Genomic DNA, 13148 nt, shown 5'->3' with positions numbered 1-13148 from the left:
GAGAGACCAACTCATAGCATGGTGCTTAGGGCACTTACCTGGTATTGAGAAGCACTGGGTTTAGGTTCCTGTTCCATCTAAATAATTAAATGCTTGTTAAAGAGGAACAGCTTCAACAGGGTAAGGAGCAGAAACTTTCTCCGATAAGAGGGGTCTCTTTCCAAACTGCACAGAGCAGGGACTTGAAAACTGGTCTTTCAGCTACTGATGGCATTTTCTAATTACTGAGCTACTGGGTATAATAGTGTTATGGAACTTGTCCCCTCCCTCCTCTCTAGCACAAAGAGGAATGACTTGGCATAGGCACTTTGCTTCAGAAGAAGGGTCATGGCTAGGCATCCTGAGCAAAGATAGGACCATCTTTCTCTCCAGCCTGGAGTCAGGCACAGAACTACTGACATGCTAACACAGACAGCCCTATGCACAGCTGGGGCTCCCTCTTTGAGGTGCTTGGCTCTCCTTTTGCATTTGGGTTGCAAAGGAAGACCTTTCTTTGGATTCTACTTGGTGACCTGGCTCTGCAGAGATCAATGTTGCAAGCATCTGTGGGGCTAGCTGAAAGTAACCACAGACAACATGCCTGTAGGGCCTACCACAACCAGGTGGACAATGGCTAAGCTCAGCTTGCTTAGAGCAAGCATTGTCCTCACTGCAGTGTACTCTTCTGTTCTCTGAAGATGTGTGTGAAGGAGGTTAAGTGGTGATCTTATCAAGTTGCTCATGTACAAACAAGCTTAACACTTGTGGCCAGAAACACACATGATGAAACTGAGGTACATTACTGGTCTCAATTTTATGTGTATTCAGAAAGATAATATAGTTTTTATTATTTTAATATTAATTCATTAGGCAATATTTCAACAGACTCTTCCTTCAAGTTTAAGGTATTTATAGAGTGGTCTCAGGCTATTCACAGTCACCATAGCTTACATCTAGATGATAAACTACATTACCACAAATAAACATTTGAAGTGTGCTTTACCATCACTATCCCAGAGTTTGGCCTTTTAATCTTAACTTGGCTTTTGCCTGCTCTTCTGGCTGCAGGTTTGGGAGTTCTGTGAGGCAATGAATGACAGCATGGTACAGAACAGCACTGCAATTAATGAAGGGGAACGATCATTCCCACATGGATCCTAACACCTAGGAGTGCAAGAGACACAAACTTAAAAAAAGCACAGGTGATGCCTACCACATGGTCTTCAATATCATAACACAACAGCATGCAGGAACTCAGTAGAGCTGCATTTTCAATGCATTCATCCAGCAACAGGAGTCACATCCTTATGGCCAATGCCTGCTCACTGCTTCACTCCTACATGTGTACTTCCTTACATGGATTGAATTAATATAATCCATGCAAGCTTTTCTGGGGTGTTTCCCCCACTGTGAAACATACGCTCACTTTATTTTTTAAAACAGGAAAAAAACCACAACTTAGGCAACACTGGACTTAATCTTTATGATTTTTGCCTACCTTGCTCAGCTAGCAAGGCTTCCAGTCAATATTTCATATTTCTCCAATACCTGGAAATATGCCTATTAGAACCCTAACAATTTGCATGTTTTTATAAATCCTTGCGAACAGGGGTTGCAGGCAAAGGTCTGGGTTTAGCAAAAATGTCCTGCCAGCTCCACTTTCTGCTCTTCAGTCTTACTGTAAAGGAACTGGCAATGTGTCATTGCATTGCATAAATTTCAGATTATGCTCACATAAAATACTCAAAAAAGCTCAAGCAGAGGACTGCCAACATATCTATATGTGTACAGTCTGTCAATCTAGTGATAATCTAGAATACAAATAACAAAGCAGTACAGTCATAGAATCATAGAATCATTTAGGTTGGAAAAGTCCAACCATTAAACTAACACTACCAAGTCCACCACTAAACCATGTCCCTAAGCACCACATCTACACATCTTTTAAATACCTCCAGGGATGGTGACTCAATCACTTCCCTGGACAGCCTGTTCCAATGATTGATAACCCTTTTGGTGAAGACATTTTTCCTAATGTCCAATCTAAACGTCCCCTAGCACAACTTGAGGCTGTTTCCTCTGGTCCTAACACTTGTTACTTGGGAGAAGAGACAGACACCCACCTCGCTACAACCTCCTTTCAGGTAGTTGTAGAGAGCGATAAGGTCTCCCCTGAGCCTCCTTTTCTCCAGACTAAACAACCAAACTAAACTGATATGGTGCCTGGATCAATGCCATGATATCTATATTGCAGCACTAATCAGTTGCTGTTTGTGTCTTTCCCTTCTACCAGAAATGCTCCTCAGATTCACCTTGTAGAATGGCCATCGATGGATCCATGCTTCTGCCCACAACCTACTACTGACGATCAATTGGAGCAAAATGTCAGAAGAGTTGAAGGGTGTATCAACTGCCTAATGTTACAAACTGATTTACAAGATGGCAGTTGACTATAAAACCTAGTTAGAGGGAAAACTTTTCATACAACAGGATTTTTTGTGCATCTAACCTTAATTAAGAGTACCTGATATAGACATGAACATCCCACCAAATTGTAGCACTAAATTTTGGGAAGTGTTTGGAATTTACACACACATATCCCCCCCCCCCCCCCCCCCCCCAGATGAATTAACTTCTAAAGGTCCTGTAAGAGGCATCTCACAAACTAACATCATGGTACCTTCTCTATCCCTCTTTTCTAATCAGAAGGATCTGCTATGAGCTGCCATATGCCCTTTAACTGGCTTGCATTCACACCGTCATAGCAAGTGTACATTCTTTAATTTAGTTTATCCTGCCATTCCTTTCCTTTCTTTTGATATCTTGTCCTTTGTTTAATGCTCCCTGCTCAGGCCTTCTGGCTGAGATTGCTTATTTACTCTCATATGTCTGTCTTTATTTTCCCTGGAGATCCTCTGGTCTGCACATCCTCCTCTGTTAAGTTCCCCCCCCCCCCCTCATTTTTGAAGCTAATAGTAAACCTACATATTACTGGCCATATCAAACCTCTAAAACTACCTATTTAAAGAAGTCTTTGCATTTTCAAGCTAATCCTCTGCATATCCGCTCTTACTTCCAGGGCTCTGGTCTTGTGCACATCTTGCCTATGTCTGGGCCTTTTTCTATGCTCAGAAAGCCCTCAGGGGAAGTCTGCAAGACTTGCCCATGCCACCTCAATACTGAAGACTGTTGTGCAGAAAGACCACTCTTGTAATCCATCCTGCTACTACCAAACTTGATCAGAGTTTACCTGTACTATTCTCATAATACTACCTAAGTATTATGAGACTAAGGTAAGGTCACTTCATATTTCATAGACTACACCTGCCCTCCAGAGAAATAGCTTTTGGCTTGTGAGCTTTGGGATAACACCATATTTTATCTTCTACTTAAAGTGCCACATACCTCAGAGATGCTATGGGAAATAGTTCACACAATCTTACCTGTAATAGTGTTCCTGTCCAAGACATCAGAATTTAAATAATAAATTCCAAGTTACTTTTGGATAGTAGTGATAAGACAGGAAAGGCAGTAGTTTACTTTCAGTGATAGGCTTGTCCTTGTATCACAGGCTTTTGCAAGTTAATACATTTTGAATTTAGGTATACATCCAAGATAGAATGAAGAAGTACCTGACTATATCACAGAAACACTGGGGGTCTGGCAAGAAATGAAAGGCCTACCCTCTGGAAGAGTGTTCAGACTTCCTTAGCTTCCGCCTGCAAATCCTATTCTAAGTTATACTGAGTTCAGTAGGAATGGTGGCAGAACCAAGGGCTGCTTGTTTAAGTAGTATGTGCAGCACCATCCACTGACTTTTTTTGTTAAGATCACCACAGAAGACAGTTTTAGATGGATGTGCTGGGTCTGGCTGGGATGGAGTTAACGTTCCTCATAGTAGCCCGTATAGTGCTGTGCTTTGCATTTGTGGCTAGAACCATGTTGATAACATACCAATGTTTTGGCTACGGCTGAACAGTGCTTGCACAGCATCAAGGCTTTCTCTCCAAATCCCCCACCTGGCTCAAAGGCCAGTAGGCTGGGAGTGGGCAAGAGGCTGAGAGTGGACATAGCCAGGACAGCTGACCTAAACTGACCAAAGGGATATTGTAGGGTTCAGTTATATGGAACTTAGTTATTGGGCCTGAAAATAGCTCATGGTCACAAGACTGTTCCAGGCGCCTTTAGAAGGCCTTGAACACAATAAATAAGAAGATAGAAGAAGAAAGATCCCAATTAGGAAAACACAGGTGCACATTCCACGATAAAGGGAACTTGGCACAAACAACCTCAATTCAGGGGCTTATCTTGACCAATTGGACTAAGACAAGTCTTGTATGCTTTAATTAACACAACCAATTATGTCTTGTGTTTGTGCGCGTGGACAGTACTAATGTAACCAATCACCGCTTATGCTTGTGTGCGTGGACAGTACCGATGTAACCAATCACCGCTTATGCTTGTGCGTGTGGACACCAAGTGCTTGCATGTAGTAGCCAATCAAAGTCTCTCAACAACTTAGAGAATTGTATAAAAATGATTAGCTAAGCTCAATAAACGGGCGACTTTAATCATCACATTGGTGTTCCATCGTCCGGGCCCCGCACGGATTAATCCCTAAACCCTACAGGATATTCCATACCATATGATGTCATGCTCAACAATAAAATCTCAGGGAAAGGAGGAGGAAGCAGGGACATTCATGGCTATGGCATTTGTCTTCCCAAGCAACCATTACACGTGCTGAGGCCCTCCTTTCCAGGAAATAGCTAAAATTCTGCCTGCTGATGGGAAGTAGTGAATGAATTCCTTCTTTTGCTTTGCTTGACCACACAGCTTTTGCTTTCCCTATTAAACTGCCCATGGCAAGGTTGGAACTAGATGATCTTTAAGGTCCCTTCCAACCCAAACCATTCTATGATTCTATGATTATCTTGATCCACAGGTTGTCTTGCCTTCCTTCTATTTTCTCCCCATCCTGCAGGAGAGGGGAATGAGAGGGACAGGATAGCTGTTTGGCTGGGGTCAACCCACCAGAGTCTTCTGGAAATTTAGTTAGACTCGAAGGCTCAAGCAAGCAGTTATTATACAGATAGCTTTGGTCTCTGAAATACATAGTGCCTTTGAACCAACAGGTTTAGAGAATTACTAGTAAGATACAGACGTTTAACGTCTGAACATCAAGTCTTTGGTCTTCTAACTTTATTTGCTCTTTCATGTCTCATTTCTGTTAGCTGACCAAATATGGTCCAGTGAATTTTTAGATTCTCAACATTACACAGCACAAATCAGCATTCAGAGCTTTCCACCTTGCTTAGTTAGCATCCATGAGTAAAAAGTCATGTTGGTACAAGCAAGATCATAGGTGTGAACCAAACTCCTAAAGTCATTGTCAAAGATTGAGAGACTGAGGTTAAATATTAAAATTTTAAGACCAGGAAGTTTTTAATTGATAGCTGTGTACCTACTTCAGCCAAAGGATACAAAGCAGCAAGAAACCAAAACGATGGCCTGATTAAGAAGTGGAAGGTAGATGGAAGGGATTCAAAAAATCTGAGATAAATGATTTATTTTTTTTTAAATGGTACTGAGGAGGGAACATTAACACTCTGCAATATGTAGTTATGAATAACTCCGGAGGCTCAATCAAATCCCACTGTTGCTATGGAATTGTTCTGCCATTTATGAAAAGTAATTAGCATTAGAAGCTGTATTGGCTTTGTGTGGCAAGGTTTTGGCAGCGGGGGGGGGTGTGGGGTGGGGGGGGTGTTACAGGGGTGGCTTCTGTGAGAAGCTGCTGGAAGCTTCCCCTGTGTTTGAGAGAGCCCATACCACCTGGCTCTAAGACGGACCTGCTGCTGGCCAAGGCCGAGCCGATCAGTGATAGTGGTAACGCCTCTGTGATAACATTTTTAAGGAGGGAAAAAAGTTGGGACGTAGAGAAACAGCCATCGGAGAGAGGAGTGAGAACATGTAAGAGAAACAACCCTGCAGACACCAAGGTCAGCGAAGAAGGAGGGGGAGGACATGCTCCAGGCTCCAGGCTCCAGAGCAGAGATTCCCCTGCAGCCCGTGGTGAAGACCATGGTGAGGCAGGCTGTCCCCCCTGCAGCCCATGGAGGTCCACGGTGGAGCAGATATCCACCTGCAGCCCATGGAGGACCCCACGCTGGAGCAGGTGGGTTCCCGAAGGAGGCTGTGACCCCATGGGAAGCCCACACTGGAGCAGGTTCTGGCAGGACCTGTGGATCTGTGGAGAGAGGAGCCCACATTGGAGCAGGTTTTCTGGCAGGACTTGTGACCCCATGGGGAACCCATGCTGGAGCAGTGTGCTCCTGAAGGACTGCACACCGTGGAAAGGACCCATGCTGGAGCAGTTCATGAAGAACTGCAGCCCGTGGGAAGGACCCACATTGGGAGAAGTTCATGGAGGACTGTCTCCCGTGGGTGGGACCCCACGCTGGAGCAGGGAAAGAGCGTGATGAGTCCTGCCCCTGAGAAGGATGAAGTCGCAGAAAATAACATGTGATGAACTGACCATAAACCCCATTCCCCGTCCCCCTGTGCTGCTGGGGGGTGGGTGGTAGAGAATCCGGGACTGAAGTTGTGCCTAGGAAGAAGGGAGGGGTGGAGGGAAGGCGTTCTGAGATTTGGTTTTATTTCTCATTACCCTACTCTGGTTGATTGATAATAAATTGAGTTAATTTTCCCCAAACTGAGTCTGTTTTGCCTGTGACAGTAATTAGTGAGTGATCTCTCTCTGTCCTTATCTCGACCCATGAGCCCTTTGTTATATTTTCTCTCCCCTGTCCAGCTGAGGAGGGGGAGTGATAGAACAGCTTTATTGGGCACCTGGCGTCCAGCCAGGGTCAACCCACCACAGCAGCATCATTTAGTATTTCAGTTGGTTACTATTAACTGTTCACATTAGAAAGCTCTCAGTTTATTTACTGCTGCATTTTTGTAATGTGTTTAATCACACAGAACTACAGTGAAGGTACATTAGTGTGTCCAAGTTAAGCATTTAGTACTTTGAGTTATGTGCTACCCACAAGTGAGTGGCCTTTGTAAGCCTCACACTACTTCAAAAGATACTTAGAACTATATTGCATACAGCAAGCAGTGTGGGTTGTACAGTATATTAATTTTCATGTTAACACCCAAAATGCTATCCCAGTTGATGTCTGTTTTGGTCCCCATATCAGGGTGCGTATCTGAGCAGTAAGTGGAAGTGATACTAATGTATTTCCTTTGTCACTTGTGAGCCAAAGTTTTGCAAGGCATCAGTTACCTTCAGCCTCCAAAAGAGGATTTGAGCTGAAATCTTTGAGCTGATAACACAATAATCCCTAGGGTAGGTACTGAGGTTATTTAAGGGTCATCACTGACCATCTTCTTTCCTTGCTCATGGAGACAGTCTTGACTCCACCTAAACACATCCAGTAACCTTCCTCCTCCTGACCTCTTGAGCCAAGCACATAACAGATCTCCTAGTAGGGCATAGGTAGATAACCAACTCCAGGTCTCTTTGCAATACAAATATAGCTAGATGAACAGGCAAGTCAGAGCAATAGAAGTTTAGCCAGTGTTCAGATTTGACCATGCCCTACTCAGACTGCACTAAATACTAAAGCAATAACTTGCAACATGTTCCCTCAGTGATGAATTCATTTTTTACTTCACCACTTACTATCAATGTCAATATACAAAATCCAGAAAAGAAGTCATTTACAAAACAGATATGAAGCACATGGCAGTGTGTTTCCTTTGATCCATGCCTTTCCTTACTCATACACAGCCCTTTAATCTAGAGAAATTTTAAAAAGTCTACAATTACTATGCTCTTAATTGTTAGGCAGAGCCAGAGGAAATAAGAGTTGCTGCAGCAGATTTTTTTTAATCACTAAGTTTCCATTTTGCCACACCCTCTAAACTGCTTGGGAGAGTAGATGGGTATTAAAGGACACAGTCTTATGAATTAAGCCTTTGTGAAAAATGCCATCTCAACTGAGATGGGTTATGATAACAGGAACAGCTGAGCAGAGAAGAAACTAATCCCATATGGACAGTGGCTAAATCCTCTAGGGAGTACAAGTTAACCTGCTGGTATCATTTGCAAAGTAACCTAAATCCCTGAAGAAAGTCTCTTCCATGGGGAGTCTGTGAGGCTGACACAGGTTTTTAAGTCACGTACTTTTGGAATTTTCCCCTTAAGTTCATTTGGTCCTTCTCCTGCTTGAGGGGGTCTGCCAACAAAAGCCAAAAGGTATAATTTATCACTGTGCAAGGGAGACGTGGCCTCCCCTTTGCAAGGAGCTATGCCAAGATTTAGCAGTTCAGTTCACATAGCCCAGACTTGAGACAGAGTATGATGCCAACATACAACACAACTTCAGTACTCAAGCCATTACTAGGATCCTGAAACATCCAGTTTCCCTGGCATGAAGCAAAGCTTAAAGATACTAAGGGCTATCAAAACACAGACTGCAAAACTCATTAATTAAACCTGGCTTCAAAAAGGTAAAACCAGTAGTTGAGCATTACCAAATACACATCCTTTCAAAGAACAGCAGGTGAGCTTTTTTTTTTATACCCAAGGCTACTGATTTATTTTTACAAAATGGGCCAAAAATCTTTACCACTGCAAGTGAGCAAAATGCCATTAGTGTCTCTGAAACTTGCTCATTTATATGAGCAGAAAGTTTGCCTCTGTTCTTTCAGAACTCAATACTCTGAAAAGTAGCAAGGATTTCCTTACATTCAAAACATGCTCAGCATCTTCATATAAAGCTGCCATGCCACAGCCAATACTATAGTAAACATCTGCATTGGTTTTACATGGCAAAGTTTTGGATGCGGGGGGGGGGGGGGGGCTGCAGGGGTGGCCTGTATAAGAGATCAGGGGCTGCCCCTGTGCCAGACAGAGGTGGTTTCAGCCAGCTCCAAAATGAACCCATCACTGGCCAAATCTAAGCTAATTAGTGATGTTGGTAGCACCTCTGTGATAACATATTTAAGAAAGGGGTAAAAAAAAAAGCTGTGCAGCAGCTGTGAGAGAGAGGAGTGAGAACGTGAGAGAGAGGAGTGAGAACGTGTAAGAGAAATGATCCTGCAGACACTGAGGTCAGTGAAGAAGGAGGGGAAGGAGGTGCTCCAGGCAGAAGAGCAGAGATTACCCTGCAGCCTGTGGAAAAGACCATAGTGAAGCAGGTTGTCCCCCTGCAGCCCACAGAGAGGGCCATGCTGGAGTAGGTGGATATGCCCTGAAGGAAGCTGCAGCCTGTGGAGAGCCCACACTGGAGCAGTCTGTTCCTGATGGACTCTACACCACAGAAAGGACCCGTGCTGGAACAGTTCTTGAAGGACTGTATCCCGTGGGAAGGACCCCACGCTAGAGCAGGGGAAGAGTGTAAGGAGGAAGGAGCAGCAGAGGCGAAATGTTACAAACTGGCCGCAACCCCTATTCCCCATCCCCCCTGTGCCACTTGGGGTGCGGAGGAAGTAGAGAAGTGAGGAACGAAGGAATGAAGGTGAATTTGGGAAGAAGTGAGTGGTAGTGTTTGAGGTTGGGTTTTATTTATTTTTAAAGTTTTGGGGTTTGTTTCTTCACTGTCATACTCTATTTTTAATTGGCAATAAATTAAATTAATCTTCCCCAAGCAGAGTCTGGTTTGCCCATGACTGTAATTGGTAAGCAATCTCCTTGTCCTTATCTTGATCCATGAGCTTTTCCACCTTATTTCCCCCCCTGTCCTGTTGAGGAGAGGGAGTGAGAGAGCAGCTAGGTGGGGCAGCCAGCCAAGGTTAACCTACCACAGCCTCTATAATGAAGGTGACTGTCACATAACCAAGAAACTTATGTGCTGTAGCACTGGATCACAAAGTCCAATTCAAGAAGCTCATAAATAAAAGCAATACAGCAATTTTGGAACATCAGTCACTGACAGCTTCTCTTCAAACTGATCTGTTTACCTAAAGTGTATTCCACTTTCCAAAGGTTGCTACCTTTCTAAAAAACCAAGATTTTCCACAAGACTTGCTCTTCTGCTCCCTGCCTTTTTCTTCCTTGGGCTTTCCTCCATTAATTGCCATCCCTTTCATACCAGGGCTATTGGAGGAGCTGAGCTGAGCTCTCCCTTGAGGATTCAGGAAGCCCACGGGGGTACAGGAGGACCAGCCACGCCTGGCTGCCACAGCCCTGCCCAGGGCAGCCGGCTCCACTCTCACTCCCCACGGTGGCAGGTGGCCTGCTCACTGGCCTCCGGCCTGGCAGACACTGCACCCGACCAAGTCGCGCTGTTTTAGACAATCCCGAGGGCTCTCGGCCAGATTTACGGTGCCACCGACGTAGGGCTCACACGGGACCCCCCTCCACAGGCTCCCCATCTGAAGTGTGCGAAGGGAAATAAGTGATATTGCGGCAAACGATCCCCACAGGGTTCATCCGAGGACAAGCAGCTCCCGCGAGCCCCGCCCCGCCCCCCCCCCCCCCCCCCCCCCCCGCGCCCGCGGCTTGCCTGTGTGCACTCGGTAGTGGGCTTTCAAGTGGGAGGACTTCCCGTAGATCTTGCCGCAGCCACTGTAGGGGCACTTGTACCGCTTCTCAGCGGCCAACTTCCCCTTGGGGGGCATGGCGTCACGCAGGTGGGGGGGCTGCCCCGGCGCCGAGTTGCATGCTGGGCTCAACCCCGGCTCTGTGGTCGTGTCACTGTCAGAGCCCACCTCCTCGTCCGGGCTCTCCACGTTGCTGCTGCAGACGGAGGGGACGGGCAGGGGCCGGTACTTGTTCAGCTCCAGGAGGCTCTTGGCAATGGTCACCAAGGTGCAGTAGTCCTTCCAAGCGTCACGGGGGTCGTACGGCTCCTTTCCCACCTGCTCCTCTCCTGGCACTTTCAGCCATGCCGCCTCGGGCATGGCAGAGCGGTTGGAGATGGACACCAGGCACTGGGCAGCCACAAAGTCCATATAGGCGACGGCCGACATGGTATGGGAGCAGCCCCGCTGCTGCCTTGCACAGAACCACTCCCACTGCCGGCTGCGCTTCGCCAAGTCCCCGGGCGGCACAGGGCACCTCAATACACTCCCTTGGGGCCTGCCGCGCTGTCGCACCAGGTGCTGCAAGCCATGGTCCGCCAAACACTGGCGGGTCAGTCCAGTATTGGGCAGCGCACTGCTGGGACGAGGCTCAGAGACACAGCTGCTGGAGCCGACCTCGAGTGGTTCACTGGGGGATATTTAATAAAAGAAAACGTGAGGGGAAAAAAAAAAATTCAAATTGCTCCTAGGGCTCGTTTTTCACCCCCCCACACCCCCAAGACAGCATTTAGTAGATGGAGGGCAGTGCTGAGGAAAAGCGGTTCGCCGTCCGCACGGTCGGCCTGGGTCTGGCGACAGCGGCGGATGCAGAGGCGCGGCCGCTAGAAGAGAGGAAACTGCTGGCTGCCTCGCGCACTCCTGCTCAGGAACGGCCGCGCCGAATCCCATCACGTTAGGTTCGGAGCCCCCCCCATCGGCCAACAGGCAGCACAAGTCAACTCTGTTTACCTTCTTGCCTCTTTCGCTCAGATGAGCCTCTCTGCATGGAGGGTGTGTCCACCAGGCGGCAGACCCACCAATCCCTGTGCTCTCTCCCCAGACCGCGTGCTACTCTGGGTGCCTTGGCGCGCCCGTTTAAAAGGGCGATGATGCGAGAGGAGTGAGAGGAGGGGCGATGATGCGAGAGGAGTGAGAGGAGGGGCATCCACGTCTCCTTCGCCGCAGCCTCTCGGAGGCTTGATTCGCACCACCGACCCCATGCCCTCCTACGTGAGGGGTGCGTGGTCCTACCGGGGGGCTGACGGAGCGGCCGGCGCCGCGCGGCATCGAGAGGGTTAAGTGTCTCGCTAGAAGCTCTACAGTCCCAGCAACCAACCGGCTAATGAAAAGTGAGCCGGCTGATGTTATTGCCAGGGGTTGGCTAATCAGAGAGAGGTTCCGAAAGGTGTGCAACACTTGTAAACCCGGTGGGCCCGTCACGGCCCTGCAGGCCAAGGCCAAGCGGTTCACTCAGGTGCTCCAAAACCTCCAGCCGACTCTTCTGTAAAACTAGCAGGCCTTCTCTCCACCCAATACAAGAAAGCACAAGTTTAGGGCAATGTAAAATTACTTAACGAATAACTTCTGTATGCATTCATATGTGTGTTTTTTTGACTTCCTGACTTTCTATCTGGAGGAACCTCATTAAGTCTCATTTCTCCCTGCCAGGAAAAAGGCAGCCATGCCACAGGCAGCTCTCTATCTCTTTGAGGAAACAGGGTCAGCACAAGTTTTCTGAATGAACCTGCTGCTGCACACATGTTCCCTCACAGAGAGCTGCAAGAGACTGCTCAGGTCACTGTGCAGTGAATATGAAGTAAAAACAGGTCCATGGTGCATGGGCCATTCCCTGGCACCCTTTGACATACCTAAATCTTATGTAAAGGATCAAAAGTCACACTTATAATCACTGGGAGAGAGGAGGACTTCAGTCTATTGCCAATATAGTAGGGTTAGGCAGAGTGGACTACTTTCTCTGTTACAGAGGAGGTAAAAATCTAAACAACCTCAATAGTCTCCACAAGTCTGTTGTGGGGCAAGTTTCTTCCTGAAAAAATTGTTGGTAACTGGTTCAACTCAAAGTGCATGGGAAAAACTACAAATCAGGTATCTGAGGAATATTTTAATGCAGTTCTGCACCCTATCTTTCATCCCTCTTCTAATCCTATGCTTCGCAGGAATAAAAGAAACTTCCCTCCCACCAATGCCATTTCACATATCTCCCTTTCAAAACCCCCAAGCCCAAGAAGTCAACTTTTGCAACAATGCAGAAAAAAAGGTACTTCCTGGGCCCTGCAAACAATCAGAAAAAAAAAAGTAAAAAAAAAAAGTGTGTAGGACTTTAATATAGATTCAGTGCAAGAAACAGGAATCTGGTTTCCTTTCAAAGCCCCTTAAAGAAATTCAAACACTCGGTAACATGACTTATTTCAAAGAAGTGTAAAGAAAGCCAGTGGCAAAATAGTATGCCTTTAGGTATATGCTTATTTGTAATACCTGTTTTGAAGGTCAGAGCATCATCCATTGAAATATGAGCCGAGAACACTCCTTGACACTGAGAACTCAGCAGTCATTGTCCAGTCTCAATCTGTCTA

General features: G+C 46.4%; 2 protein-coding genes across 4 annotated transcripts in view; both read right to left on the bottom strand.

The window, feature by feature from the left end:
- LOC126035502 (Krueppel-like factor 9) overlaps positions 1–11093 on the bottom strand; it is a 42361-nt gene extending 31268 nt beyond the window's left edge. Inside the window, exon 1 of the mRNA XM_049794160.1 lies at positions 10497–11093. Coding sequence (XP_049650117.1) covers positions 10497–10962 — 466 coding nt within the window. The 5' untranslated portion in view covers positions 10963–11093. The remainder of the gene's footprint in view (positions 1–10496) is intronic.
- LOC126035481 (endogenous retrovirus group K member 5 Gag polyprotein-like) overlaps positions 1–13148 on the bottom strand; it is a 432730-nt gene that overhangs the window by 105981 nt on the left and 313601 nt on the right. The window lies entirely within an intron of this gene.

This window comes from Accipiter gentilis, chromosome W (genome assembly GCF_929443795.1).
Source record: "Accipiter gentilis chromosome W, bAccGen1.1, whole genome shotgun sequence".
Lineage (NCBI taxonomy): Eukaryota > Metazoa > Chordata > Aves > Accipitriformes > Accipitridae > Astur > Astur gentilis.
The sequence above is the reverse complement of the archived record's forward strand: the minus strand, read 5'-3'. Positions and strand labels throughout refer to the sequence as shown.